General features: G+C 35.6%; 1 protein-coding gene across 4 annotated transcripts in view; it reads left to right on the top strand.

The window, feature by feature from the left end:
- The window catches only part of AUH (AU RNA binding methylglutaconyl-CoA hydratase), a 112874-nt gene extending 88774 nt beyond the window's left edge, over positions 1-24100 (top strand). For 3 of the 4 annotated variants that reach the window (XM_040540633.1, XM_040540635.1, XM_040540634.1), the window contains 4 exons: positions 18720-18907; positions 20662-20712; positions 22501-22548; positions 23206-24100. In XM_040540633.1, coding sequence (XP_040396567.1) covers positions 18720-18907; positions 20662-20712; positions 22501-22548; positions 23206-23283 — 365 coding nt within the window. In that variant the 3' untranslated portion in view covers positions 23284-24100. The remainder of the gene's footprint in view (positions 1-18719; positions 18908-20661; positions 20713-22500; positions 22549-23205) is intronic. The other variant, XM_040540636.1, reaches the window with a different exon arrangement.
- Positions 24101-26214: the final 2114 nt, after the last annotated feature.

Below are 26214 nucleotides of genomic sequence, written 5' to 3'. Positions count from 1 at the left end.
CAGCATGTATAAGTTGATTTCAGAAACAAAATAGAGTCCGGGCAAGAGAATGGGCTGTTCGAAGTACCTCTGACAAACAGGTGTAGTGAAATTCAGCTGGAATGAGCCTTCCCTCAGCACAAATCATAGAATCATAGAATGGGTTGGGTTGGAAGGGAGCTTGAATATCAACCAGTTCCAACCACAGTGTAAGTGTTTTGTGTAATGTAGTGTTTTACCACAGTGTAAGTTTTTTAGCGTTGCTTGAAGCTCTAGAATGTCTTTCATTCTAGTACAGATAAGGTTAACAGTTATATTGTGTGGATAATGTTGTGTATTACAGGATGTAGAATCTGACCTTATGCAAAAGCATATGGAACGTGTTTTTTCCTGTGTTTTTGTGGCATCTGCATAATTTTCAGAGGTTTGATAACCCAGGTTGCTCAACTTCTAGAAAAGTGACTACTGACTAAGTGGGGCTAAACTGTGCATCAGTAGTTTTATCTGCCACCAGCTCTGTTGGATTCTTCAGACATGACCAGACTAATTCCACTGTGCAAGTACACTGATTCTGGTTTGCTAGCTTTGCTGCACCTGTGCACACATAAACGTGTGATAAATCTCACCAGCGTTGCCCTAGATTTCATCATTTAAAATCTCCCGATATTATATGTAGCCTGGACTTTGTTTAATATGCTGCTTAAAAGTAGCTTAAGGGCTTCAGTGTGGTTTAATAGGAAAATAATTCCTGCAGCAGGTCTTCTACAGTGAAGATATTTCATACCACCTGCAGAATTGCTTGGTAACTGCTTTTTATTATTAATGAAAGATGTGTGCTTTGACTTTTGTCCATTTCTACCCCCTCAGTTCATTTGAAGGTTATAACTGCATGGCATGTTTGTAACATCTATCGAATAATATTAAAGGAAAAAAACAACTATACTGAATTAGTCACCCTGTCTTCAACACTGACCTGAACACTTTTAAATAAATGAAGTGGTATTCCTAAGTAGTGTTTGTTATTCAGGCTGTTATATATTTAGGCCTGGAAAGATGAAAATAACATTAAAAAACTTGTGGTGCTAAGTATTTCTATTAAGTAAACACTGGGGTTGAGTGCTCTGTGTATATACATACTTAAACATCTCTATATGTACATACATATATATATATATATATGACTGTCTCCATTCAGTGCATAATGCCAGTGCATAGTGCTTGTGCAAGCTCTTGTTTTGCTGAGGCTTCCTAACAAGGTGCACATTTTGTAAGCATTCCTTAGGCAGGAATCTCTAGATGGATTTATACAACTGACCAATTCCAGCCATTTGGGCTGAAATTTCCAATGCTAAGTAACCATCTCAAGATTGTTTTAGTGAGAATTTAAATGGAAGTTTGGGCTAGTTTAAAACTTTTTTTTTTGTCTGGGGAGGTTGGAGGGCATTACAGAGGACCCTGTGTTTAAGGAGGTATCTTTTGGCGTACGCAGTTTGACCAAGTGTTATCCTTGGGGAAATAACTCCTTTCACGTGCTGTTAATAGTTTTTTTCTGGAACTCCCTAACTATTATCTAGCTATAATTTTTTGTTTCTAGTCAGACATGAACAGTATTTTCCTTGTATTCAGAGGTTGAAGTTGGGCAGTGGGGGAGAAATCTAAGGCCTGTTCCTGCTGCAGGGCCCACCGCAGCACAGCGCATGGGTGGCTGCAGAGCACCCCAGCACCTTGCCGAGGTTCAGGGTTGATTCAGAGCATGAGGAAGGAAGACACAGCTCAGGATCTGTTTAGTGAGACAATGGACACTTCCCTTTGTGAGGAAGCGGAACTGGAGAAGGAGTGGGGATTTGGGAGGAGTTGCATTAGCTTTTCAGGTTGAAAATGTTGATTGGTGATCCTGGAACTGAAAGGACAGTATGTTAAGGGATCTACTGCTAATGGAAAGAAAAGCAACAAAAATAACAACAACAAAACATAACACGCTGAGGAGCCATAACGCTGGGGAAAGGAAGGGGGCTGACCCCACAAGAGCAAGTGGGAAAAAGGACAGGGCACAACTTGAGTGTGAAAATGGGCAGATGGTATATGAAGACTGATGTTTGGATGGTGACATATCAGAAGTGGCAGCACCCACTAAAACACAGCCCCTTCCAGAGCTGGGAACAGAGACAGTGTTTTTAGAGGTTTATCTATTTTGGAAGAGGGATGCAATTTTAAAATTTACTTATTTGTAGTATTACTTAAGCTAGGTTAATTCCTATGTGGACGTACATAGTTCTAAGTTAAAAAGAACTTAACTTGATTTGATTTAATTAATTTTGAAATTAAACCTTCTTACCTTAATATAAATTAGTCTAATGTTTGAGTGCTCCCATACAGATATTCTCCAAGCTGCATTACTTTTCTGTCATCAGAATACCCAACTACGCATGTGCTGTGTGCTCTTCATGGTATTCAATGCTGCTGTAGGAATAAGTTACTGTTATTTTTTAGCAGCAGAGACGGTGCAGACCAGTACTTTGCAGCTAAAGGCTGTATACCTATATGGCATTTGTACACTTTGCCTTTAAAAAAAAAAAAAAAAAGAGCAGGGAGCAACACCTAAGAGATTATACAGGCATATATAATAGGTATTTTGGAAGAAAGTATTGAAAATTGAAGCACTCAAAAATTGCTAGTGTTATATGCAGCCTTGCACAAAACTGCTTGATACAGCTTGCATAGTTTTAAGCCTGCTCCTTGTCTCTATGCATTACTCTGTAAATTCTTTCATTTTATGCTTGTGTTTGCCGGTGCTGTTCACACTGAGGTTTTTTAAAAGACTGAAGATTACCCAAATATATGTTGTGGATTGCAAATAACATGTTCCTCAGACATTACTACCAATGTTAAGCCAAATTTAGCTCTTTATGCCAACACCAAGATGTTAGAGAGACTCAAAGCCTTTTATTTAAAAAAAAAATATTATTATGAGGAAAACATGTTTTTCCACTAGTTATGTTATTAAATACATCTGAACTGTTTTGGCTGAATTAAAAAAATAAAAATAAAATGAACAGCCTAGTAAAAAGAACTGCTTGCTGGGCACTACTTGCAAAGGGAAGATCAATAATAAAATTTGAGAAATTACAGTCAATTAAAAATAACACGTTTTGTTGGGAAATTTTATGTGATACTAAAAAAGATACTACCAGCATTGCCTATAAATAGAAATATAAATGGATCATATCACCAAGAGGCTATAACAATTAATATTTAGACAGTTTTGAACTTTTTTAGCATTTAAGAAAAAATAGACCTATGTTAATCTGTTTACAGTATCTACAAAGGCAACTAAGTGGATGTGAAATGAAAACTCACTGCATAGGAAAGAAAAAGATTGTTAGAAGATGCACTAAAAAAAAACACAAAAATACAACAGCTTGATGCAGGGAACTCACTTTATTCCCTATTTGTTTTGGAATCCTGATCAACATAAAAAGATTACTTTGTACTTGAAGTATCTAAATTAGATGAGCAGTCTGTTTTATCTGTTTGAACAGAGTGGTGTGAGTGGTCAGGATAACCTAATCTGGATGTCAGGAAGCATGAAAACAAGGAAGACTGTTAAAATGTAATCCCAACAATAACAGTAGGTACTATGGTAATGTGAATAAGATACTATCATTTCTTGAAATTAAGAGATGGGTGAAATACAGTCAGAACTCCCCTTGGTGTTCTCTTCAGACAGAAGCTTAGAAATATTTTATTAAATATTAATAACAACATGAAAGACCTTTGGTTTTATTTTCATTTTAATTAGCCAGGAAGTATATGCCATTCACTTTGAAGCCAAATGCTACTCCTTTGTATTAACCTGCAGGGGTACTAGAAAATTGAACCAAGTAGCATTTGGCTATTTCTCCTCCTCCAATGAGATAATTAACATGTACTCCTTTGCAAACTCTCTTAGTCTTACCTGGTCCCCATATAGAGGTTTCATATTGACTTCTAGAATTTGAGTGGTATGGTGTAAAATTGCTGCCTCAGCACATTTCTTCTAAATTGTCAGAACTCAGGAAAGTTATTAACCTTCAGCTTAAAACTGCAGAACCTACAATGGAAACTTAATCTCATAACGAAATCAGATTGGAGGAGACAAAATGGACAATAATTTCAGGAGGGAAACAAAGTTATATATAGTATACTGAGCCCATTTTGTTTTGGGGTGAAAGGTAAAGGCAAATGAAAAGCCTAATAACTTAATGGTATGGCTAAAAAGAATGGGAAGTTTTCTGACTAATAAGTCTGAGGCTGGAATTAATAAGAAACAAATGAAAAATTAAAGAAATCAATTATATAAAGTCTGTGGGTTTCTAGACGCTTGGCTGACTGGTTCCCCAACCTGCCTACCTTTTGCATAGGTTCCCCACTCCACATCAAAAACCTAGGAATCACCTTAAATGGGACCTTGGAGCTTCTGACCTAGTGGTCAGAGATCCAGGGCCCTCTGGTAGGAGAATTTGAAGAACTGCCAAGCTCCTAGACCACCGTTTTCCCTTGGCTGCTGGACTTGGACATCCACTTTGGCCAGAGCTTGGTGTACTGTAGCGAACTGGTTGGGCAGCCTAGTGCTTCTCAAATCTTAGCCTGGCATGTTTTGCTTGGTGAATCTACTACAAAGCTATAAGCTTTTGAGTCCCGCAGTATATGGGGTTTTACAAATTCCTCATGGCTAAGCTTCTGAGTCTGAAAAGTCGAGTGGACGTAAATGAGCTATGCACATCAAATGACAGGAAACAGAGCTGCTTTCAGAGGAAACCCACCTATGTTCCACTGAATGAAAACAAGGGCGTTTATACCGAACACTTCACTTGCTGATGAATTCACATTTTCCAATGATTATAAGAAAAACTATAACCAGTTTGACTGTCACTGTAATGTCCCATGACTGAAATTGTCTGCTCTGTACGTAAGCGTTATGAAACATGATAAATTACATCATCACGTTTTTTTTTTTTCATGGATACCCTCCTCCTCATGATAGATGGTTCTTTAATAAGCTGCTATTTAATATTTTGTATATTTTGTTTCCCACTGTGTAGAATAAACACAATTCCCCATTTACTGTACATCCTTCAACCTTATTCTGGGAACATGACTGTTCATTTTTCCCTTTTTATGTACAGGTAAGTTAAGATGATAATACTTCATCTTGCAGGAATGTTACAGAACAAAACAAAGCATCACTAGTAACTATGAAAAGACACCCATGCTGTGGAGATGTTAAGTTTATTTGTCCAAAACTCCTGTGAAGTGAAGGACTATAAATAGTCTTGTTCTGTCAACAAGGTAAAAATCCAACTAACAATGTCTTCCTTCACCTAATGGTCATGGTTTATCTTTAGAGAAAATGTTAAATAGTTAACAAAAATGCTATTCTCTATATTTTTATAAGTAATATTTTTAAGTTTATAAACAAAATCTGATTGTTGGATGAAACAAGACACTGAGATACTTTTCCTGTGTAGTTTGTAAATCATAATGTGAAATTTGGTTTGTAAATATTGGGAACTTTGTACCTGCTGTAACACAACGTGCTAGGTTCTATGCTTCTGCTGATAGAAAGGCCAGTTTAGCCTGTTGCATAGTGATTGCCAGACTTAGACTAGTAATGACTACAGAAGTTACAAAACACTTTCTGATGTATCTCACTTTCCTTGTTCTCAGATATTTGTGTAATGTGTTAAGAGCTAAATGAAAATTTTAAACCTATTTCTTACTGCTAGAACAATTGGTTTGAATTTGAAAATGTTACTGTTTGATCAAAAGAAATACTGGTCTTTGCGCGTGGGGAGCTCTAAGTAAAATCATTAGCTATTACTAAGGGAGAGGAAACAAGTAGAAGGAATGCTTTTATTAGCATATTCAATCTTTTGTTTTCTTGCATGTCAATAAATAAATAAAAGCAGCAAAAAAAACATTCTGTTATTAATATCACAAGTGGACACTTTCTGTGTTTAGCAGCATTATTATTCAAGAGTTTTGTGGCACAGAAGATGAAAAATATTAGATTTATGTTTTGTTTCTACTAAATTATTTACTTTAGTATCCTTTTATTAGTATTACTCTCTGCTCCATAACATTATTTAAGTCAAATGTATTAAAATCAATTTTTTTCCTATTCTTAGATAGATCATTTTTGTACGGAGGAAGGGTTAAGAGGAAGAGCAAAGCGCATGTCGTATTGCAAATGGGTTGAGCACTTCCAGAGAGCAAATATTCTCCATGTCGAACCTAATGAAATATTTAAAGTTGTATTCTTGAGTGTCTAGAGTAGCTGAAGTAGGGTGTTGGGGATTGAACTTAAAAAGAGGAAGACCACTATTCATAACGATCAAATCTCTGCTGCAAAGCTAGCATCAGCATTAGGCGTCATTAAATCAAATGGTTAACCATCAAGCAGTATGGAAATCAAAAGGGGCATAAGCCTTGAGCTAAATCCATTAGTTCTGCAGACCTTTGGTGATTTTGATAAGAGGGAGGACTGATTGCCATCGAAGTAAGTTTGGTCCAGACATGAGTTATAAAAAACAAGTTATGAAATAGAGTTTTATGAGTGTCATTCTTTAAATAGATTGGTAATATCCACAATTACAAAGCAGTAAACTAAATGTCTTGTGGAGGGGAGAATCACTCCTCAGTAAACTGCAATTTAAATAACAAGTTGGAATACACTTCAATAATAATCGAGGAAGAAACACTTAACACAACTGCTCACACAGTTCTATGTAATGAAAATTCATGCACCTGTGGGTACCATTATAAAGGGTGGGGTGAAAAATAATAAGTGAACATTAAAAAAAGATATAAAAGTATAAATAAAACAATTGATTATGCTATAAAGTGATTTCTTCTAGAGGTTTAGTAACTGAATTTAGAATACTCGTAAAAAACAGTCGTGGATCATTTACACTGTAATATATGAAAGAAAATCTTTAGTATTTAAGTATATTATGTGGTTCTCATCGTTGAACTTTAGTAATGGTTTTCTTAGCAAACACTACTAACCCAACTGCTGAACCCTCAGAAAGTATGGGGTAAAGGATGAATGAAATATAATGTCAGTTCTCTGAAATTAAAACACAGTTTACTAATTTACTCTGAAAATGTGGCCCCGTTTTCAGGTGTCACGTGGTTGAAAACTTTGAAGTGAGTAGAGGCTATGTATCATGCCAAGATAATACAAAATAAAGACAAAATCAATTCTATTTATGATCAACATTACATTTGAAGGAAAGGAAAAATGTATCACTCATATAGATATGAATAGTGCAAGTCAGTTTTTAGTTGAGTAGTTTACTTATTTTGAGATCCATCATCAGTGAGTAATAATATAGAGTTCAATTATTTTCATTTCATGTTCAATTATGACTATATTATGTTAGAAGGCAAAATAGCTTCCAAATTAATAGTTAATTCACTGTATGTCTGATGTTTTTCAGCAATTTTCAGAAGATTCAATGAATGAAATGATGATTGTGTAGTCTGCCTTAAAAGAACAGCTGCACAAGTTAGTTCACCACAAATAAAGTTGGATAAAATGATTTATGAAGTACTGTTTCCTTAATTATTTCACAGCCTCTCTGGCACTGGAGACTTATCTAAGCCAACTATTACAAATCTCTGAATTTCAGAAATACTAGATTCCTGTCCCTCCTCTACCTCTGTTCTTCATCAGGTATGTTCAGGTTATGACCAAGAGTGACTTTTTCTCCCTTGATTCTCAGACACAGAGGAAAAAGAGAAGTTGTAGGAAAAAATTGTCTCAAAAGGTATTAATCCTTTGCAGCTTTATATTAATGTTTTTTATAGTTTAATGTAATTTGAGATCTAAGAAACCAGTATTAATTGGTGACTGAGTTAATCTGAGTTTTCTCATGACTTACGCTGTGGAAGTTTTGTGAAAATAGGAACAGAGGATGCAGTGTATTTGGCATAGATATGAATGTTTTTAGCAAAGAAACAGAATTCAGTCTTTCAGAGGCTTAGTTTGATGTCATTTTTTAACATTTTGCAACTGAGTGTCAAGAAATAGGAATGACTGTACTGAAATTGAAATTATCTGAACTAAAAGAGGATCAAAGAAGATAGTTTAATTTTGACCTTTTAGCTTAATATACTAATATAATTAATACCTGCCAGAAGGATAGCCATTAGTTAGTTTATTATATATGGAGTGTAATTCTCCTTTTAGCTTTGGACTATGCAATCCTCATAATAAACTTCTGGGGGTTGTTTTTTTTTTCCAGGTGTTTCTAGAAAAGAGTCAAGGTAGGGGAAGTCCTCATTTGCCTCTTGTCTCAGAAATGTAGTGATGATCTTGCCACAAAAAGAAGAAATTCAAGAGCCTTGCAAAGGGTCACTGGAAACTCCACTTCCAATTATAATCATCTGTTCCAGCTCCTTGCAACTTAGGCTTATTACATATATTCAGTTTCTCAGGGTTTTTACCTTAGAAGAGTTCTTTCCCTCCCAAACCCTCTCTTCCGTTATGTTGTCTTGAGCATCAGCCTATCTGTATTTTAGACTAGCAAAATGTTTATTCTCTGGGGAGCAAGTGGTTGTCTCTTTCCCATCCAGCATGCTTGCGTGAAAACACCATTGCTCTCATAATTAGGAGGAAGAGGAGGAAATGATAAAAAACAATATTGTGAGGAATCATGGCAGTGTTTAGTCTAATAAGCAGGGGGAGGTTGTCTGTGGGATTTGAACCTACCAGCTTGAGATCACAGGTGTGCACCTAGACTTCTGACCTGTTTGAACCAGTAAGGAGTGGATCTACATACCAAAGGGGCTATAAATTACTGACACAAAACAAATAAAAGAGCTGCTTCTCAAGGATATTCCAAATGTACAGTGAAAGTAGCATATAAGATCACCATCAAAGTCATGCTGTTGTTTTCATTGTTTTTCTTTAATTTTTGTCATTGCAAACAACAGGGAGATTTGTTTTCCATGAAGTCTCACTGTTATGAAATAGTATGTAGTTTGAGTACAAGCAGCAGACTGGAGAAGGGCAAATTTTTTCTTAGTTAGACATTTTTAGATGTAGGCAGGACTATTAAAATAATTGAAGGTTCAGTTCGGTGGGTGAACTAAATTACCAATCAAAATCAAGTCATATAAGCAAAATGTTTTGTTTCAGGTTAAATGTAATATTTTTTTTCACCAGAAATGATATTTTAGGCTCTTAAAAAAGCAAACTAACAAAGCAAACAAGGAGATAGAGATGCATGAACAAGAAACCAGACAAGAGAGACTGAGAGAACAGTACAGATTTGTCTCAAATCATATTTAGGTTTTATAAATCAAGAGTGTAAGGGCCATGCTAACAAGTAGCAAGCTTATCCAACTTTCGGTATTTGATCAGATGTCTCCACAGAACACTTACTTTGTTGTGTGGCCTTAAGTTACACATTCATGGGAAGATGTATTCCTGCTTAGTTAGAATTAACAATGGAGATATGATAAAGGCTTTCAATTTCTGAGCTCCGTTTCAGTGGTCCACTTAAAAGAATAAATGCTTCAATGAAGGCTGGCTGGGAAAGGAGCCTCTCAGAGTTTCACCAGTTCTAAGGGTGAAATACATCTCAGGCTTAGAAAAAAAGGGGAGATAGGGATGTTTATTAAAAATACCACTTTTTCTGAGCAAGAAGGAGACTGAGCAAAGAAGGTGATATGGGTTTATGCTTGTTCATCAAATTCCAAGCCTTGCAGGCAAATTGAATCTACAAGGGCTTTCATTCAGCATATTCTCTTTTTCTAAAGATTCCATGATTCTCTGTGGATTTCAAGGGCAAATTGTCCATTATTAAAGGAATTCTATTTTTGAGTTCCTTGTTGTGCCTTGTTTTGTCTAAAGGGCTTACACAGAAAGAGAGCTTTTGAAGTCTCTTTTGAAGTGTCCAGGCTCCAATAAAATGTTACAAAATTGCTAGGGATTTGGGAGAGCTCTATCATTGAGCAGGTGGATTGTTGCTAAAGAAGGGTCAAAGGATCTCCATGTAAAAGTGCCTTTGAGATATCCATAACTAGGAGCAGCAACCAGGCTGTAGCTGCAGCTAGAAGCAGAAAGGATTCAGCACCAAGGTCTGCTCACAGCAGAAAGGTCCTACCTGATGTAAACAGCTAGTGAGAGGTAGGTGAGTGATGTTACCCATCTTGTTTATCTTCAGTGTTTGAAGTAAAAAGTCTTAATGACGCTAATTAAAGATACTTTTTTTTTTTAACAGTGGAGTGTTCCCAGCTGCTATCCTAGGTCACTGTGCTGATACAAATTCATTTCTTCATTCCATCCTGCATATGTAGCCCCAAATGTCTCTTTTCCTGTAATTTGCAAGTGGGTTGTAAGGAAAGTAAAACTCATATCTAATTTCTTTGATCCTCAAAACTGTAAAGGTCCATGAATTCCATCTCATCTGTGTGTGATTAGGTGGCAGAAGAATCTAATTAGCACTAGCTTCTCCATATATAGGGAAAGAATTACTGTTGCATACAGCCCTCTTGCATTGCATCCTGTGTGCGGTGAATTCTTTTCTGTATCACTTATATCACAGCAGCAGGTGAGAGGAATATGAAAGAGCCTTTCTTAATGTAATCCCTCTCATTAGTGTTTTAACAGTCAGATGGCTACAGTCTGGGAATAATCACTTATTTCAGCTCTTTCTTTGTTAATTTCCTGTCAGTTATTGGCTTTTTTTTTCCTTTTTTTTTTTTTTTTTTTTAATTACAACTTGACTAGAAGTTGTTGGAAGAGTTACATATTTCTATTGAGGAAAAACATCGGAATAATCCCAAACAATGCAATGTTAAAATACCCAGTTTACACTGTTTACACTTACTGGGGTGGATCCACCTGCTGCATGGTAACTGTCATTTAATGTTATTATATATCTTTACAGAAAATTATTTCCAAATTAAAATGATTTTTTTCATGAATTTGGACTGCGAGATTTTTAAAAACTCTCATTTGTAAAACGTTAACAATGTGAATTAAACAAAATAGTATTTATCAGTAAGAAGAGGCACTTTTAAATGTAATACCAGTCATCTATCCTTTTAATGTATTGTTCCTCAAAACAATATGCTAGTCCTATCTACAATCTCTCAGTTCATCCTGAACAGCAATAGATGGGGCCAAGTGTCAGTCAAAAATAGTAAGGAGATATGATTTCCTGATAGAGACATGAACAAATAAACAATTTGAATTTTCTTCCAGTTGATTTCATTTATGTTTCATTTTTAACCTTCAGCCTTTGAATACCTGGTCTTCTATATAGTCTTGAGGATATCTGCTGTTCTCAGTATATAAGTAGAGGCTGAATTGTATTTGTATAGTTAATAACTCAGTTCTCTGAAGAGCCAGTAAAGGATGTTCTTGGCTTTGGAAAAGCAGCATCTATCCCAGCCTGTGTCAGAGGATTCTAGCCTCATATGTTCAGATCTCTCAAACGGCAATTTTTCAGGTGTCAGCTCATAGATTTTAGTGTTTTGATGGCCAGTTTGACACAGGTTACAGTATTTTGGAGACATTGAGCATGAAAACATGAAGCTGAAATCTGAAATCACTAAGAATGTTTGGTGAAAAAAAAAAAGTCTTTTATTGTCTCAAGCTAGGCATGTGAATATTCAAGTGCTCAGAAGTAGCAAAGGGAGAATATCCTATAACATATTCTGAATGCATTCTTATATTTTATGATGGATTTATTTTAATTTTTAATTCCTAATGGAAGTTGTAATTATTCTTAGAGATAGAATCATAGGATGGTTTGAGTTGGAAGGGACCTTACAGATCATCTAGTTCAAACCCCAGCGGACACCTCCCACTAGACCAGGTTCCACAAACCACCACTCAACCTGGCCTTGAACACTTCATGAGCTTTACATGGTTCTCCTCTCTCAAGCTTGCCAATGTCCCTCTGGATGGACCAGAGTTTAGAGTGTATCAGCTGCACCGTTCATCTTGGTGTCGTCCGCAAACTTGCTGAGAGTGTGCTCAATCCCACTGTCCCTGTCACCAACAAAGACATTGAACAGTTCTGATCCCAGTACAGACCCCTGATGGACATAGCTCATCACTGGTCTCTACCTGGACCTTGAGCCATTGAATCCAACTCTCTGGATGCAACCATCCAGATAATTCCATATCCGCTGAGTAGTCTATCCATCAAGTCCATGCCTCACCAGTTTAGAGATAAGGATGTTGTTCGGGGCTGTGTATAAATCCAGGTAGATGACATCAGTTTCTCTTCCCTTGTTCACCACTGCTGTCAGTCTGTCACTTGGGATTAGGCAGCTGAACCAGGTGGTGCTGTGTCCTACTACAGTCTTGGCTTTGGAGTTTTCCCTGGACTCCCATTCTAAGTTGGCACTGATTATTTTTTCCTTAGGACTGCTCAAGCCAGCGATTTTGAGAGATGAATAATAATTTCAGAGATAAATTGTGAATAAAATAAGAATTAAGAATAAAACTCTTAAATAAAAGCCATTACTTTGGAATTGTTGAAAGCAGGTGTAATATTAGGATATGAGAAGGTGTAGTGTTAGGAATAGGAGTTGGGTGTAGGAGGTTAGTAGTGCAGTGTATTACTTTGCTATGTGGAAGGATAAAATGGTAGATTTCTATATGGAGAGCATTGAAGTAAGGAAAACATTCAAGTAACTCACCCATAAGTAGTGGAGATTTCGGTTGTAATAGTCTGGTTTTGCTTTGCTTACTGGTTTTTTTTTTGTGTTGTTTTTTTTTTTTTTATTTCACTTGTGGCTACTAAATGCTAAAGTAAGGAAGTGTCCCAAATTGGGACTGTGATCTCATTCTAAGTGTAAGTAAGAATAGAATACCACTGTGGTAACCCATTTTTCTGTAATTTGCTTAAGTACTTATGATAGATTTTCTCATGTCATTTTTTTTTATGTCATTATTCTTGAGTAAAATTTTAGCTGCTACAATCAATCCAAAACCGTAAGAGCATGGACTACAAAATTATTTATTTCAAATGCAACTTTAAAAAAAGTTTTTGCCTAATATTACTCATAAAGTCCACATGATTTGTTAAGTATGATCCTACGAAACAGCACTGCTCTAAACCTCCTACCTGTTGTTACAGCTGAGTAATGACTTCATAAACGTGTGGGTGTAATTTTGAAACTGGAAAATGCCTTCTCCTGGGCCATTAATTTCTATCTGCAGCAAGATGAGTTATGTTATAATGTGTATGTACTTTTTAATTTTGCGTAAATGCACTTTCTGTCATTGCATCTCAAAGGACAGTAAGAACAAGTTTCTATCTGGAGTAAAAGAAAGGCGCATGGCCTTACTGAATGTGTGCTCGTTTCTATTGCATTTGTTTATGTTAAAGTAAAATTTAATAACTAGACTAATGGCCTTATGCATTTCTCTTTTCTTCCTTAAATAATTCAAGTGAAAACGATAAAGCAGATTGTCAGTTTGTGCATTGCTAAAGCCATGAATCCTGGGAGTCCATGTGGAATAATGCAGATCTGTGCTTGCCAAGCGGTGTTTGGTCTGACAGTGGAGTCTATGCACTGCTAAAGGTCTGGATGTGTAGCAGGATGTCCAACAGTTGTGAGGGAAGTGTGCAGTAAATACCTCACACTAGATGCAGAATCTCTTCTGAAGTGGAGTTCGTTTTATAAAAATAAGGTTCCAGATTCATTCTTTGATCCATTCATTTCACATATGCAACTGTCTGCTGGGTTACCAATTTCTAATCTTTCCCAGTCTACAAGAGGATTACTTTGAAAATAAATCATGTTTTCTAAATTACCCAACGATTTCATCTTACCGTACAAAAGCTGTGATCATTAAACTGCTAGTGAATTCTGAGAGTATATTTATACTTTCTCTCATGAATTGTAAGTGTTCTTACATCTTCAAGCCAAGTACTATGTTCTACTGACTCAAGCTGCCACCTTCAAGTCACCCACGCATGCAGTTTTGATATATTCTAGGCATTTTTCAGATAGGTTTTTAAATAAACCAAACTACAGACGTAAATGAATAAAATAGACTGTGAAAATCAAGAACTGATTTGCTAGTTTGGTTGGCAGCTTTGGAGCTGAGGTTTGCAGCCGCCATGCTGCTGTAGGTAGCAGGTCATCCTTCACCTCCAGTCTCAGGTGCAGTTGTGACTTAGATCGCTGCTGAGCTTTTTTTGGCTTGACTGGCAAAATAAATTCCCACTGGCCCTTGTGGCAGCCTCCTACTAAATCCCTTTTGGCTACAGCTTCTGTCCTCAATCATCACAGACCCCGACACAACTCCCGAGTCAATCTCAGGCCACTGTCTTGGGCATACTTCATCCAGGTCTCCACTCTTTTTCCAAACAACTACTTACATGGCCAGACAGGAGAGAGGCCTCGCCTACTGCTTGCTTTTTGTCAATTCAGTGCTTTTTTGTTGTCACAGAGATAACATTTTGTTTCTTTTTATCTCCATGCGGTTTTCACTCTGTCCTACATCTTTGTTGATGTCCTTCCTGGTCTAAGTTGTTTTCAGTTGTTAGTTACTTAGTTTATGCCAGTTACAGGCTCTTCATGTTTTCTTTTTTGAAAGGATTTGGGATGTCTGATCCCATAAGGATTTATTCCCGGATTTAAGTGAGCTGAAACTTTTGTGTCTTTGCAGGATCAAGGCCTGATCTGGTAAATAATCTGTTGGAAAATTGGTGTTAAAGATTGTTTTGATAGCTTTCAGAATGTTTGTATTTTGAAAATTGCTTTATTTAGCAATGGATGTCAGGTACTTTAAAACATTTGTTAGACATACTTTTTACATACAAGATACATGACTGAAAAGTATTACATTAAAACAGTCTTTTTAGCCATGTTTATGGGCTCTATACTTATTGTCAAGGATTGGATGTTGTTAACAGCAGGCTTCTACATTCCCATATTCCATTCTTCTTCCATATCTTTCAATGGAATGGAAAAAAGTCTACTCCTCACAGCTTTCTGTGAAAGAACCACAATGATGCCTACAAGATGTTTTTGGCTGAATTGGGTAATTAGAAAGTTTGTGGCTGATGGACTTTGATTTCACCATTGATTATTAATAAAACACTAGAATTGTACAGTAGCTAAAAAGAGAAAGCTAGATACTGGTACAGTTAAATCAATCCAATGCAAATCAAACAAAGTTTGCGGTGAAAAGAATAGGATAGAAAGAATCATTTTACTTGACTTAATAAACAAGAATATTACTAAATTGAAGTTTGGATTTTTTTTTTTTGTCAGAACAGGATTTCATCCAATATATTTTGACAGAGCCTTGAGCTATGAGAAACTACTGATTGTAGATCTTCTCTGCCAGAATGATGAATCTATTTCCAGTAAGCTAGTTGCTTCATCTTGTTGGATATACACTTGGGAATTTATCACGTAATTCCCTTAATCCAAACCAGTTGTGTACGTATTTTGTAATTGATGAATTACTGTCAGTAAATAAATACTCATACAAAATCAACTGGTTGTTAAGAAAAAATAAGGCATGCAAAAAATACATTTAACAATATTCATACCAGTGCTTAAGAGTCTTGTATTCAATGTGTCTTTTCACACAAACTGGAGTGTCATCTAAAACTGGTGTTTACAGTTATTACAACGTTGAATATATACTACCTTAGATAAGAATTCATTTACATTGCAACTGTATGTCAAATACGCTTTTTAACACACTGCATAATACCAGATCACTGGTCCTTGAAATAAGATGTCCTTAAGTTTGTGAAAAAGAAACAACTATTCTTCCATCAAATATTGCTCTACATTTAGATGAAATGCCTTGGTTAAGTAATGTCTTTGAAGACTGGGTGTTACTTCCTTTAGCTCTGATTGTAGTTGGCAGGCATTATATGTTCTTTGTGTGTTACCAAAACACAACATCCATCTGCAGCATACTCTGTATTTTCTTCATAAATGGACATAACTTATGTGTATTTTGGTGTGTTGTTTGTAATTGATTGTCTTACTGCTTTTGTGTACGCATATATCTTATTGCTACTACTGAATATGTATGATTGATGCATTGAACTGTTGGCTTGTATTCTGTGAATATTAATCAAAGAACGTGCTCCTCTCCTTAATGGCTTTGCTGTGTGGGAGGCAGCCAAACAACATAGACTATAGTCTGTTGTTCTTTTTTTTTCTTTTTTCTTTTTGCTCTTTAATCATTATTGTGTAAGACACTGGCAAGAACACTTTTTTTTTTTTTTTTTTTTTTTTTATCTATAAACACTATTTCATGCTTAAACATATCCATTGCTTGGTCAAAGTTATGAAATATTATTGCACAATTAAATTTTGTTTTCAACATTTCCTGGTAGAAGCAGTAATAGAAGAAATAAAGCAGTAAAGGAAGGAGAGATATTTAAGCAGAAAAAAATATGAGGCATAGTGAACAAAGAAGGAGCAGAAGATATGGAATAAGTAGATTCAGTTTCTTATGGTTTCAGGTCTTATGATTTGGACACATAGTTTTCTTTAATCAAAAGCCAAACTTGATACATTTCTGGATTTTATTACTATGGTGCAAGGGATAATTTATGAAAAAACTGTTCTTAAAGAGAGAGTAGACATCTGCAGTGTTCTGATGTATACGTAAATGCGTATGAGGATAGACATTGATTAGGGTATGACAGCTTCTTTGGGTGAGAAATGAAAAGACATGTTCAGTAAGAAAAAAATGCCAGTAAATGTTTCTGTGTGGAAGCGGTGGTACAGCTTGGTATCATAAGCAGCAAGCTTCTTGAAAACACATCTCATATTTTTATGGCATGTAGATGGGATTTAAATGTTTATAGCTAGAGTTTAAGTCATTCTCTGTGAATCTCACCAGTTAGGCAGCCAAGACTAATAGGCTTCAGGGTTTTGTAGTATTTTACAAAGGAGTTTTTTTTTTATTGTTTTGTTTTATTTTTTCTTTTCCCTGTCATAAATATATTCTAGAATGGGGCCTTTCTTTAAATTCTTATTCTTCAGTTCTTCTGGTGGGTGCTGTTAGCAAAATTTTCCTGCTAGCACTATCACCTGCTTAACTGAACTAGCAGAACTTCCAAACATGAGTTCATTTTTCTGTTGCCTGTCATCCTTGTCCATGATGATGGTCTTAACTAGTCATACCAGAATGGTAGGTCTGTAGAAAGTTCACAGTGTTTGGTGTTTGTATTTGCTAATGTTACTGTTCTGCAAATTTTATAACTGTTTTGAGTGTAACAATTTTTATTATTATTTTTTTAATTCCTTCAACTTCAGCCTGGAAAAGATAGGTCAGTTTTTTGTTATATATGATGATTTTGTAATATTCTAGAACACATAAGACAGAAATCCCTCAAACCTCCTTCATTTTTGTATGATGTAATGTGTTCAAAGGGAGGTCTGTTTTTATGGAAAGGAATACAGTAGTACTGAAGCTTGTGATTCATAAGAAATAATAATTTCTGAAAGCTGAATCATGGAATCACAATAAGATTTTGTTTATGTCCAGTCAGATCATGTCTCAGAAACATATTTAAAGTATTTTCAGGAAGCATCAGTAAGAGAATTTAATGGTTTCAAAAAAGTACAGGCTTAGTCTACAATTAGCTAGTGGAAATTAATGTTTTATATTAGTTGAACACGCATTTGTCCAGTATTTTACCAGCTGTCCTTGAACATCTGTAAATATTTCTCTTGCATATATACATACATTTGTAATTTAATATATTAACATGCTCTTGCAGAAATAGCTGTATTTGGAAAGAAATTTTTACTTTCAGACTGCCTGTCTCAATGGAATATTTGTTTCAGATCCATGTCAAAACAGTACCTTGTATAGTTTCAAAATAACTTCTCCTGGATGAAGGCCATTTCTACTCCTCTTAGTTCATACAAATATCTGCTTCTGTGGTTTCAATCTATGTCTTCAGTTCTGATAATGGTTATACTCACATTATCATTGTCTATCAATTTTAGAAAGCTAATTCTTCATATAACCAAGCAATCTATCTTCACATGTCTGGTTAATGCAGTTACTACTTTTTGACCTCAAAATCTACCAAAATTTTTTGATCATAGTAAGAGAAGCTAAGTAATGTTAGGTGCCTTTTTCCACTGGCCTGCGTCCATCATTGCTCTTTTCTAATTTTTGTAATCAGGCTTTAGATTTCAACAGTAAGACAAAAGTAAGGAGAGGCAAGGCCATGACTTTTTAAAGACCTTGTCTTTAGTTCATGTTAGGTAGAAATTTTTCCTGTCCCTAATACATGCAAAGTTTAGCATTGGCTACAGTCTTGTTCTGTTTCTTGGAGTTTTCTTGAGTGTAGTTCTTCAGAAATGTTCATAAGATGGTAATATAATGTAAATATACAGATTGTTAAAAAGAAGCAAAATGCTTGGATATGGTCAGCATTTGGCTGATTTTGAGTAAGGTAACCTGCTTGCAGTCAAACAGAATTTCTATTACTATTAGCTCTTTGCAGCTATTTTCACGTCTTTCTAAGAAACAGAACAATTGATTTGATTTTAGATTTAGTTTCAAAACTGAAAAAGACACTTTGGAGTGTCTTTGTATGATAATGTAATTTCTATATCTTCATAGAAATATTTATGGAATTGAAAATATTTGAACTGAATAAGGCATCTACATTTGTGGGATAAAGGAATGTGAAACTAATACTTGCATTTTCTCTTTTTCCAAATTTTAGGGGGGACACAGAGATTACCCCGCACAATTGGAGTATCTTTGGCTAAAGAACTAATCTTCTCTGCACGCATTGTAGATGGTGAGGAAGCAAAATCAATAGGATTGATTAGCCATGTGGTAGAACAGAATGAAGCAGGGGATGCCGCATACAGAAGAGCACTAGCTCTGGCAAAAGAATTTTTACCTCAGGTATAACTAATTATTTTGCTTTCAGTTGTCACCAAATATTAAGTCTGAAAAAGACTCAGCTGTATTCTGGTTATAACTGCCATGAAGTTATGTATTTACAAGTCATGGTAGTTACGTGGAGAGCAATGAAAAATTTTTTTCATGGATCAAGTGGTAAATATTTCCCAGTAAAGCAAATAAGCTCTGTCAATCCAAGTATCATCATGCTGTGGTCTGTGTTTGCATTGTGTATTTTGGTTTTCACATGTTAAACACTAAAAAATGGTGTAAGGGTTGTTTTTTTGTTTGTTTTTTCTTTTTTTTTGGTAAACCAGTTGTCTCAGTAGGTTATTCTGTTGCTGTTGAACACTTCGAAAGAGATACAAAAAAGTCCTTATGAAAGTGAATGTATTTCAGCATAGCTCTTGTTTTGAAAAAACAAAGCTAAATGTAATATCAATGTTAAAGCAAAACCCATTTACTACTGGAAAGTGATCCGTTTGCTTTCTGTCCTTTATGTATAAGTTTGATGAAAGAATCATGCTCTTGTATCATTTATTCAACATGACATCTTACCTCCATCTTTTACTAAAAGACTTGAAATGGGATTTGCTGAATTTCTGTGCTTTAGAACCTAAACAATTTAGTAAGAAATTTAATTATGACCCTTACAGGAGTCTTTGTGTTAGCTGATTGCTACCTGTTCCCTTACTGGCATAGAGTGCAGGCTGTTTGTTCAGAGAAGAAATGTGAGTTTGGAGATCATCAAACTTGTTTTTTAACTGATGTGTCCCAGGTAGCAAATTCATAGGTGGTAGCATTAAAGAAAATGAATAAACCACTGTATCAGATCACAAGTTTAGCAGCAAAATCTTTGCATTCGAAATAGGAAATGGATTAAATAAGATGCTTAAAATGACTGTTTGTGTTTTGAAAACCCTCATAGAAAGACAAACATGAAAAATATACTGAAGCTTTTAGCATACAGTGGTTCTGGAAGGCCGATTTGTAGTTAGAGCTTTGCACTGGAACCAGTTCAGAAGCATATGGAAAGCTCTGAGGTCCTGTCAACTCATGCAAGTGCAATGCCATGTCACCACCGAAGGGACTGCATTTGGCTTTTCCCAAAGCAGTAGGCCACTTCTTTAAAGCAGTCTCTTACCGTTCAGAAGCTGATGCTAATGATAGGCATAGGACTGAGATGATTCCCAAAGATGCCTCCTTGTGGAGGACCGAGGTGGAACTCCTTCTGTTTGTTCTGAACTCGGTGGCTCATGGAGGAGTGTCATCACCTGACCACCGCGGGCTTTGCAGTAACACATTTTAGGTTTGAAGCTGTATTGATCCATTTGAATTTGGTTTCATATCTTTTTATGTATCTCCATTGTGTGATAATAGGGACATAATTAGATTGATCTATAAAGTCCTATAATGATGCCCTGTTATGGTGGTCATTCTGAGCCTCGTTTTGAAAGGAATTGAGCAATCTTGACAAAAGTGGATATGCTCAGCACCTTTGAAACAGAAACACAAAACGCTGTTTTCAGTTCTCTATTCTGAAAACGATATGCTTCTTTCATTTTTTCTCAACGTTGAAAATATCATTTTGTTAGAATATAGCTACTGTAGATATATAACCTGACCTGTTTTGTATCTGTTTAATACACGTTCAAAGTCTAAAGGGTCCCAGTATAAGAACATTGATGTGCTGACTCTTTACTGCATAATCTTTTAGAATTTAATGATATGTAAATAAGCCTTGTCTTTCATTTCAGGGACCAGTAGCAATGAGAGTTGCAAAGCTGGCCATCAATCAGGGAATGGAGGTAAGGATCTGTACTTCCCATAAAAATAAGTCAGGCTGGCAACAGGTTTACCATGGTGATTTATTTTTTTTTTCTTTCTATAACTGTGTTTAGTTTCTCAGTGTTTTAAAGTCTTTAAAAGTCTATTTGGTCAAAACCTTTTTGAAGATTAAATGCATTTTTTTTATGTCTATGTTTTTTGATGTTTTTTGAGTTCATACTGTTGAGACTAGGAATGATGTTGATTTCCATAACAAGGTGTAGCAATCCTACATCTGTCTAGGTGTAATGCACTCTGCTAGTTACTAATAGGAGAAAATAAACATACACTGCTATGAACAAGTTATATTGCAAATGCTGGACAGAAGAACATCACCAAAGTCATACTCTGTGAAGCCTATCAAGGCTTTCAGTGTTTAGTAATTAATACAGGCCAAAAGGCATGCTATTTTTTTTAATAGTTTAATAGAGGCTAGTGTTAAAATTATATCTGGAATCCAATTTCATATTTGGTTCTGATTACCATTTTCTGATTTCACGGCTTCCCTTGGTAATCTATCCTGTTGCTTATCTTCTCTTGACAATCTACTTGTGGTGCATAGCCACAGCCTTTTCCCTAGCCTTTTGGAAAGCTGGTTATTCTGCTGCAGCTGACACTTTAGAAAGGCAGAGAGATACTGGTGAGAAAATCATTTCAGTCACTTCAGCAGAACAGTCATTTCAGCTGTTGTTGTAGTTTAGCCCAGCAGGCAGCTAAGCACCACACAGCCGTTCACTCACTCCCCTCCAGTGGGATGGGGGAGAGAATCAGAAAAATGATAAAACTCACGGGTTGAGATAAAGACAGTTTAATAGGACAGAAAAGGAAGAGAAAATACACTACTACTACTATATACACGAAACAAGTGATGCACAATGCAATTGTTCTGACCAGTAATTTTATCATATCATAAGCCAGTGTTACACAGTACGGCAAAATGATAACCTCAAGCCAGCCCTCAGAGGTGACAAACAGCACAACAGGGAGCATAGACCGCAAGTAAGGTGTTACACAGCACAACTCTGAGAACAAGCACCGCAGCCCCAAGAGAAAAAAAATCAACATTTTGGATGCCTCTGGCCAGTTGGGGTCTGTCCCCTTCCAGCTCTTCATGCACCCCCAGCCTCCTCGCTGGCAGGGCAGTGTGAGGAGCTGAAAACTCCTTGGCTCAGTGTAATCACTTGTCTGCAGCAAGCAAAACATCAGTGTGTTACCAGCATTATTCTCATCCTAAATCCAAAACACAGCATCATAGCAGCTACTATAAGGAAAATCAACTCTATCTCAGCTGAAACCAGGACAGCTTTTCAGACCAACTCACAAAACTGGGTGATGGTGCAGGATTGCCACTGGCCTCATTTACTTTTTTAAATCCATTTAAAATTGAGTCCATGTTTACTTTATAATATGGTATTATTTTCTTACAGATTTTTTTGAATATATTTATTTCAGAACAAATTTTAAATAATCATGCAGTTAATCTTTTCCCTTGTAGTAGTTGAAATGATTACAAATGTGCAGTGAAGAACATACATTGTTTTGACAGTGTATTACCTACTAATTGTATCACCAAATACGGAAACTGTTACAGAAACACTAATCACTCTCACCACATGGCAGAGAGGTATTTCTCTGTTAATGTACTATAGAAGAACTTTAAAGTAAACTGTTTTAGTATTTGGAATATCGAAACACAGCTAGCTGTCAGAAATAATGTATATGAAATGTACAAAAATATGCTTTTTAAAATGTTGAATTCTTTTTCTCAGGTCGACTTAGTAACAGGCTTAGCAATCGAAGAAGCTTGTTACGCTCAGGTATGTAACCATGATTAAATAAAAAAATGTAGAAAAGAGGCTTTGCTGGAGCATGTTGTGAGGCACATGCAGAAATACAAGTAGAAATTGCTTTATGGTTCCTTCTACAAATATTTTGTCAATGGATCTAGGCCTTCCTTCTACATACTCTGTTTCTATAAGGAATTTAAGGAATGAGGTGTAGGACACTACATGAAGCACTGCCAGCCCTATACCTCATCAGTCATACACTGCTATGCACCTAGTCCAAGAACTGCTTTGCTATTGTTTTCTTTTGGTTTAGCATAAAATAACATATAGGACACTTCACAAGCACGTGCAGCTTAACAGTATGTGTGCTAACCAGGTAACAAACAGAAAATCAAAAACAGAATAACAACAACAAACACATCAAAACCCCAAAACAAACCCTACAGAGATTCATTCTCACTCTCATCTGTTCAGAGAAAAGATACTCCTTCTTCTCCTAAACTTTTTCTCTGCCTCCTTTTGTGCCTGTGAAATGACTGGTACTTTCACATATCTGACTGTATGTTGCACTTTTCATTTTGCTGTTATGTTTTATGTTATATTAAAGAATGGGGATATGTACAAAAATATTTTTGTTGATATTGTTTTTTGTATCAATAATGAAATGTTACATATTACCCTTTGCAGACTATTCCAACCAAGGATAGAATTGAAGGTCTTCTTGCATTTAAAGAGAAAAGACCTCCTCGCTACAAGGGAGAATAAAAGAAGCTGATGCCTTTAAACTACAATGGGGTATATGTACAGATATGAGGACCATTAAGGTGCACTTTGCATCTGAGCCTAGAATATCACAACCACCAAAGTAAAAGCAAATCATACTGATGTTACAACATTTTCAATGTGTCCATACTTGTACGGGGCCCAGATAGAAATGTGTGTCCATTCATGCTCATTACAGTTTCTGAAGGCCGATCTATGTACTGGCAAGGTCACAATTTCATGCAGCATTTTTAAAATTTCATATGTATGAAATTTACCATTCCACAATTAAAAAGCTCTATAAATCCTTTAAATAGGCAAAATCTATATGTGATGTTAAGTATAAATTTGCTGTATCATTTTATCAAAATAAAAGTGACTTCTGAACACCAAAAAAAAGAAATTGCACCAAATATGCATTTAAATGATTCTGTATACCAGTAAAAATACATTTGAGAATTCTACCTGCATATGTACATTATAAATAAAGTTAAGGGAGATTAAAAGGATTATTGTTTGGTAAATATTAAGCTTTATTTGTCTGAATTACACTATTCTAAGTAAAATGAAAGTAACTTTGAGAATAGCACATAATGGTGTCCTTTTGATGAAGTCATTCTTATTATATTCATTTAATTGTATTAAATTAAGACATCTTAGAGGCCAGCCTTTAATAATACATTCTTGTGTGTTACACTTGGCTTTGTCTTGCATTCTTCCAAAATGCCATCTGATCAGTACTGTCTGCTGTTATGGAATTTTATTTCACTTGCCCTGGTTATTTTAAATCTGTAATGATTGTATTAAAATATTTTGTGCAGGGATGTGTCTAATGTGCTGTTAAAGAAACTAGAATTTTCTTCATCCCCGGAATGTCCTTTTTGCAGGGTCTAAATAATGTATATTTATATGCAACAGGGATGATAATGAAATGTTCTTTATTCTGTGGTGGCCTCAGGATTCTTTTCATATTTTGAAAGAGAAATCGAGTAGGTTATAAGGTGAGAATGCTGTTGTGATTCGTATTGTATATTTGATGTAGTTGTGCCATATACAACAAATGCTTGAAAACAACCTCTTAGAAATTATTTTTGTTAACTTGACTGGAAAATAAACATGCCTTAGCAGTCAGAGGCTATCTTTTACATGAAAACAAATTTCTTTGTATTTGGTTACCATTGGCTTATGAAACTTGTGCATGCTCTGCTGTTTCTGCAACATTAACTATGGTCAGTGTCCATATCTATGATGATAAAGCAGCTATTGAACATGAAATGACAGGAACTCATTTAAATTCATATTTAGACATATCATTACATGTAAATTGATTATAACTGGTAGAGCACACACTTTGTTGACTGGTAAACTTGCTGAGTTGATCATTTCATGCATGATAATTTGCAAATAAAGTACCGGTGCTTGTTTTGATAGTCATATAAAGCCTAGAGGGTCATTTTCTCCTGTTTTTGAAATGCTAACATGTCATTTTCATTTTTACTGAGTAGGAAATAATTATGTTAATGGGATGAAAAAATATTAAGTCTATGCTGACTGGTTTGTGTTTCATAACTTTGATATACAGTCTGCTTATTAAGCTGCCTCTGTTTTTCTAACAAGCCCTGATTCAGTAGCTTCTGTCAATGTCTATTTTAAAAAAGTCTAATAACTTGAAATACTGTGGCACAAGACTGTGTAGATTTGTGCCTTTAACTAGTAGTTTTGATCTCAGAAAATAATTTTGCTGTCACAGTGGTCTCTCCATTCCTTTTCTCAGGAGGAGATATTGTCAGATTGTAGCAATTTGAGTCCCTTCTTTGAAGTCAAGAGTTTGAATGTTATTTCAAAGTGAGTATCAATAGCACAATTTCTAAAGGTACTATCTAGTGATATTGGAATAGTTCTAAAGGAACAATATTTTAGCAAAAGATGTGTTAAACGCTTACTGTCTCTTTTATTAAGTAACCAGCATTAAGATGACTTCATTGCTCATAATTAATAGCAATATTAGAATTCTGCTTCCAGGAGAGAGTGATTTGTAACAGAAATGTTCTTATATAGCCTGACTTTTCCTTATGAAAGTTTTGATCTAGCAAATCTTCCTTCAAGTGCTTAGGATCAGCTCTTTCAATTCCTGGTAAAGCCATGCTTTTCTGCACAGTACCTCATGGGTAGCTGACCCCTGGTCCCTGCTGGTTTCCTGAAAGGTTATTTCATGGTCCCTAGGCATAAGCAGCTTTTTCTCCTGCTTCTGCTGAGCTCGAGTTGGTAGTGAGATCTTCTGCACTTTAATACTGAGGTGAATATTGAAAAGTGATAGTTCAGGTAGGTCAGTTACCTTGAGCCTCCTGGCAGTGTAAGTGCAAGTGCAACTTAATAAATAACCCAGAAATCCTTGCAGAAATTAATGTGCCAATTTATATGACCCATGTCATTTTAGCCTTCAACCTTTAATATAGGAAAGTATTTATTGTTTGTTGGGTTTTTATTTTGTTTGTTTGTTTTTGTTTTCCCCTGTGTTAATATTGAAGTAACTCTGCATTCTCTCTAGTTTAATAAATTTCTGGATAAAGTTTTTAGAATTGTCTGAATTACTTCAGTCACTTCAGAGTCTTTGAGTATCTCACCTGCTGTAAAGAAATACCATGTTTTATTTATTCTGAGATTGTGTAATAATGCACTTAAGAGCACTTTGAGGATGTTGTTCTGTGGAACATTTCTATGAGATTGTGGAGCCATTTATGCCAAATAGTTGCTGAAAATCTGTCAGTCTATTCAGAATTACTCATAGTCTTACTTCAGGGTTTGTGTCTGTGCTTTTTAGAACTGCTTTTAACCAGCTGCATTCAAAATAGTAAACACCAGGATGTATCATTTGCAGCTGTTTCATATTTTTCTTTGGTCATTGTTTTATGATGCATTTAATCATAATCAGAT

This window comes from Cygnus olor, chromosome Z (assembly GCF_009769625.2).
Source record: "Cygnus olor isolate bCygOlo1 chromosome Z, bCygOlo1.pri.v2, whole genome shotgun sequence".
In the NCBI taxonomy this organism is placed as follows: domain Eukaryota; kingdom Metazoa; phylum Chordata; class Aves; order Anseriformes; family Anatidae; genus Cygnus; species Cygnus olor.
Note: the sequence above shows the minus strand (reverse complement) of the source record. Positions and strands in the feature narration are given on the sequence as shown.